Source organism: Lepidochelys kempii, chromosome 6, assembly GCF_965140265.1.
Source record: "Lepidochelys kempii isolate rLepKem1 chromosome 6, rLepKem1.hap2, whole genome shotgun sequence".
Lineage (NCBI taxonomy): Eukaryota > Metazoa > Chordata > Testudines > Cheloniidae > Lepidochelys > Lepidochelys kempii.
In genome coordinates, this window is record NC_133261.1 from 18090886 (window position 1) to 18095980 (window position 5095).

The 5095-nt window shown below is 43.2% G+C and overlaps 1 protein-coding gene across 1 annotated transcript; it reads right to left on the minus strand.

Moving 5' to 3' along the window:
* Nucleotides 1-436: 436 nt before the first annotated feature.
* LOC140913572 (interferon-induced very large GTPase 1-like) lies at nt 437-2156 on the minus strand. The gene is given in 2 exon segments (XM_073350305.1): nt 437-2060; nt 2062-2156. Coding segments are annotated over 2 exon segments (1719 nt in total).
* Between the last annotated feature and the right edge of the window lie 2939 nt (nt 2157-5095).

Genomic DNA, 5095 nt, shown 5'->3' on the forward strand with positions numbered 1-5095 from the left:
ATGCACGAGCTTCATCCCCCAAAATGTGAAGCTTCAGGTCAACTGCAAAGCAGGCGGTGGTGTGAAGGTTTTGAACATCAGCCTGCTGAAGCCACTCGTTAATCATCCGCAACAACTCTCTGCAATAAGTTTCATCATAATCTGCTTTGCCATTTACTTTTCCATCAGTGTAACTATTGCACTCTTCTATTAAAGATTTAGCTAAAGCCTCTGTTTTATGCCAGCATTCCTGTGTCAAGAATTCTTTCACACCTGATATTTATGGTTTGTAACCTCTGAACACTTTTAAGTCTAAGTATTCCTTTTTCATTTTGAAATTTTTTGTTTAATAAGCACACAAGCTTTTGGCATCTTGTAACATCTTCCAGACTGCACTGCCCCTGTCCGCTAGGTCTCTTCTCAGCTGGAACTCCACATCTTCAAATATGTTGCGTCTCTATAAAGGAATAAGTGATAATTCTGACAATGTTTCTGTCCACATGTTCTCCAATTCCTCTTCCAGTTCATCATTATTTAATTTGCAGTTGCTTTTCCTGCAATGGTTCAGAAGCCCATCCACTTTCTCTTCAATTTTTCTCTTGTACTTTGACAGCATAGCATCTGTTTTGTGTTGGCCTTTTTTAATATGAATCGCTTCTTGCCACTTGCTGAATGAATAACTCTCCAGTTCATTCCTGAGACTATTGGCACTTCTTCTAAAATCTTCTTTGTACTTTTCTATCAGGTGCAGATTTGCTGTTCCACTTTCAAAATACTGTTGTAAATGATTCAAAATCTTCTCTGCTTCTTGCCTCAGTTTTTCCTGTGCCTCACTCTTTAGTCTGATTGAAACATTAGTGTCTAGTTTATCTGGTGGCTGATTTTGGATGAAAGTTTCCTTTTCAGATACCCAGAAATGTATCTCCTTCCGAAAACCCCATTCCCACTCTGCATACTTCACAGACAGCTGGTTATAGGCTTCAGCAACAAGGCTGTTTCTAAAGCTGAAAATGAAGTTCTCATGTTTTACAGCATTCCACAGGCTCCTCACCCATGCAAGAAATAGGGGAATGTCATTGGGAGTTCTCTCTTTTGAACAATCTTTCAGAAATTCAAACAAATATTTCTTTAATTCATAAACCTTTTGACTGTATCCCAAATTCACTGGAGCCATGGGGGGGACTCCGTGCCACAGAGCAGGAATGTACCAATTGTGTTTTTCCAGATCATAATCCATAATATCAGAAAAGTTCATCTCTTTGCATTTCTTTTCCATGTTGGCTGCAGCTTTGGTCATTTCATTCAACTGTTCCAGGAGGTGTTTCCTGTCCCTCATGTTTTGTTCATGTGCAGACACATCACTGACGTTCTGATGCACAAACTGGCAGTTGGTTTTTTTCCCGATTTTCTCCATTCTGAGAAATGCATGGACCACAATTTGCAGAACATCTTTCATTTCAGTGGCATTCTCCATGGCCATGTTAAAAATCGTTATGTCACTCAGTCCAATCACTAGGGTGGCCAGCTCATTGTCATGTTGATAACTATCCTCCAGCTTGGCCAGTTCGGGGGCTTTCAAGCCTTCTGTGTCTATCACCAGGATGAAATCACAGCCCAGTTCCTGCTGAAAGTTCTCTGCCACTTTAATGAGTAATGTGAAGGCTCCTCGTGTACATCGGCCACTGCTCACTGCAAACTGCAGGCCGAACATGGTGTTGAGGAGGGTGGATTTCCCAGTGCTCTGTACTCCCAGCACCCTCAGAACCAGGATTTTGGACCTTCCCCCCAGCTTGGCATGAAGCTGACTCAGAACATCTGTTACCCACTGCAGTGAGATGTTGGAAACGTCTCCATCAATGATCTCCATGGGAAACCCTTCCAGCATGAGATCAGCTGCTATGCCTGGGAGATGGGTGAATTGCCTTTGGCTTTCTGCCATTTTACCTTCTTTAACCATTGAGCATTCCGCTTCATAAAACTGCCCCAACTCACACATGAAATGCTGCACTCCTAAGGAACTGGCAGAGATTAATTTGTCTAACTCTGCAAACATGTTGGGGTCATCTTTTGAGTTTTTTGCATTTCTCTTTATATTGATCCCATAGTTTAGAAAGATTCTCCCTAGTAATGTGATCCAGGCCAAACTTCATCCATTTCAGGAAGTAATGTTTCTCCATGGGAGGTAGTAGTCTTATTCCAGTAATAAATGTAATCAAACCATCAGTAAGGTCATGTTTATTCTGCTGAGCATGTAAATCCATTAATTTCTTTTTCAGCTGAGATTTATATTTCTCAAGTGGGGTGTCTCCTTACTTTCTCATTCTGCACAGCTCTTTTTCCACTTCAGCCAAGTTTCTCCATGTCTCCCCTTGGAGTCTCAGCTTTTCCCTCTTGTACTTTGCCACATCTTTGATTTGTGCAGTGATTTCCTTTGCATATGTGTTTGGGGTCTGACATTCCTTGTTATCCTCATCTACCTGGATGCCTAATTGACGTGCTGTCTCAGCCATGGCTTCTATACTCACTCTCTTGGGAGAAGATTTCATTATGGCTGCTATTGCAGACTGCAGAACTTTTACAAATTGTGCCTTATTTGTGGTACCTCCTTTCCACAGCACATGTGACTTGTTCAGTTTCAGCATCGAGGCTAACTTTTTCAGGAATTCCAGCGTTTCCTTGGCTTTCCCAGCCTGATTATTGAAGTGAAGCAGTATTTAGTGGCTGATCCCTGCAGAGATGATAACAGCGCATATTCTCTCTCACTGATGCTCTCAGTAACTATGAACACTGCTGAGGAGATCTCTGTTAAAAAGCTAAACTGCACCCAATGCGACTCAATATCTCCAAGCAGATTTGTAACCGCGACAGGTTCTGGGAAAAGATCTGAATTCCCCATCCCACCAGGGAAATACCAGGAAATCTCAACCAGCCCATCTGCGATTGCCCGTGGGACGTTCCCAGACTCCATGTCCCAGTGGACAAAGAAATTGTGGTGCTGCTGGGAGGGGCTGAGAACCTCATTGAGGAGGTGGGACTTGGAGAAGCTGCAGCTCCCCATCCGCACAAAGGAAATGGTTGGCATTGACGTGAGCACCAGGCTCTCCTCTCTGAACCCTCTGCTCTCTGCCAGGGAGTGCGGCCTCCACTTCCTCACCATGTCCCTCATGGCCCACAGCAGTAGGGTGCACTTGGGGGTGTCGAGGGCAGGTAGCAGCAGAGGGAGGGCAAACTGGCACATGGACATTTTGGACAGGATCTCCTGCTGTAGGAAACTGTCTGAGGAAAGCAGAATGGCACAGAGAACATCAAGGGGGTGCAGGGAATCACTGGTGTCTGTGTCACGGAGAAAAGAAAAATCTTCAGGAATATCCAGCTCTTCTTTGTCCATAGTTAGTGTTTGATCAGTGGGTGCCCTGTGCTCAAGGCTTGTGCTTCTTGCCATCCCATTCAGAGCCATGAGCTTCCTGAGGAAATGCCAAGGTAAATCTCCTGTTGTCTGAGGAGGGCAGTTCTTTAGACTTTCTGGTGTGATTTCCAGGACATCTCTCAGCTTTAGTTTCCTGCTTCTGTATTTCTCCATTTCTAACTTTGACTCGATGTACTGAAGGGCTTTTGGTCTCTCTGCAGAAAGGTAATACAACATAAACACTTTGTTAAACTGAAAATGTTTTCAGGTAGAACTCTTACTTTGGTATTAGGGCCATAATGTGAAGGAATTGCAATTATTAAACAAAAATCATGGAGGTCTGCATGCTCATTATAAGTGACAACCACTTAGAGGGGTCGTGTAGCTGGAGTACTGAAGCACCATTTATCTGGTACAACCTTCACAGATTTGACCCAACTGTCACACTCTCAGTCATCCTAACTGAAATGCCACACTTATGGAGAGCTATGGAAATTCTTTCAGACAGGTCATGTATTCAACTAGAAATGTGGTTTTGGTTGGCCTAAAATTATTGCAATTTTGATATGAGAGGTTTCAGCCATTCATAAAATGGCCAGAGAAGAAGGAGGAGGTGGTGCTGCTGTTCCCTCCCCCAGTCCTCCCATAACATATAGCCCAGTGGATGTGGGAAAGCCAAGTTTGAAATCCTGCTCTGAAACAGGCCCCAAATTAACTTTTCTGAGTCACCAAAAATTTCAAAATATTTTAGATTTGGTTTGACGCAAACTAAATATTGTTTTTTAATGGTTTTTTTTTTTGGAACCACCACCAAACCAAACAAACAATTATTCATCTAGCTCTGCTCAGTTGCAATGCAGGCAATCCTTCAGGCAATGCATAAATTCTTCCTTCTTTCCACCTCCCTTGTTTACTACTTCACCTGTTGGTGTTCTTGTCACCACTTTTCTTCTCAGTACATCACACTAGGGCAGAAAGTGAGGATGAATATGCAGTCAGCTTAATGGCCCACACTAGCAGCATATTCTACCCAGGAGACAGATCCGCAAATGTTACAAAGGCTGAATGATGACTAGAAATTGTAGCAACCAGCATGGAACTTAGAGGGAGGGTCACAAGTTGCAGGAGGGAAGAGTATGGAGAAAGCACCAGCAGGTCAGTCTGTGTGCACATGGCTCGAATGCTAAGCTCCAAGTGCTGCAGCTCTGTAAATAGTTGCTTGAACGAAGGGCTGGCTTAGTTTAATAAGACTGGATCCTCACAGAGGAAAAGATTGATGGATGAAATTGAAGCAAATTGAGAACAAACAGACAAAGGCGTATAATTTAAATAACACCAATATCTTGAACACTAGAGGTGTAGAAGCATTCGATGACAAAGTCTGTGAGTACGCTGTTCGAACATTATGCCAAGATGACCAGGCTCATATATGGTGATGAGGATAGAGCCATTGCAAAAACATGCAAGATGGAGTATTTAGGAAGAAAGGGGAGGATCATTTAAATATGTGCCTATAGAATTCAGTACCATGGCTTCAGAGAGATCTTTCTCATACCTGAGCGAGAAGATGCAATAGAGAAGCTTGAACCAAGCAATTCCCCTGGGCTGGACCCCATCTGTGACCATGAGCTAAAGCACTTTGGGAAGAAGGCTAGAGCCAGGTTGTTGGACATCAGAAATTACTCAAGCATAAAAAAGGAAGGTACCTAA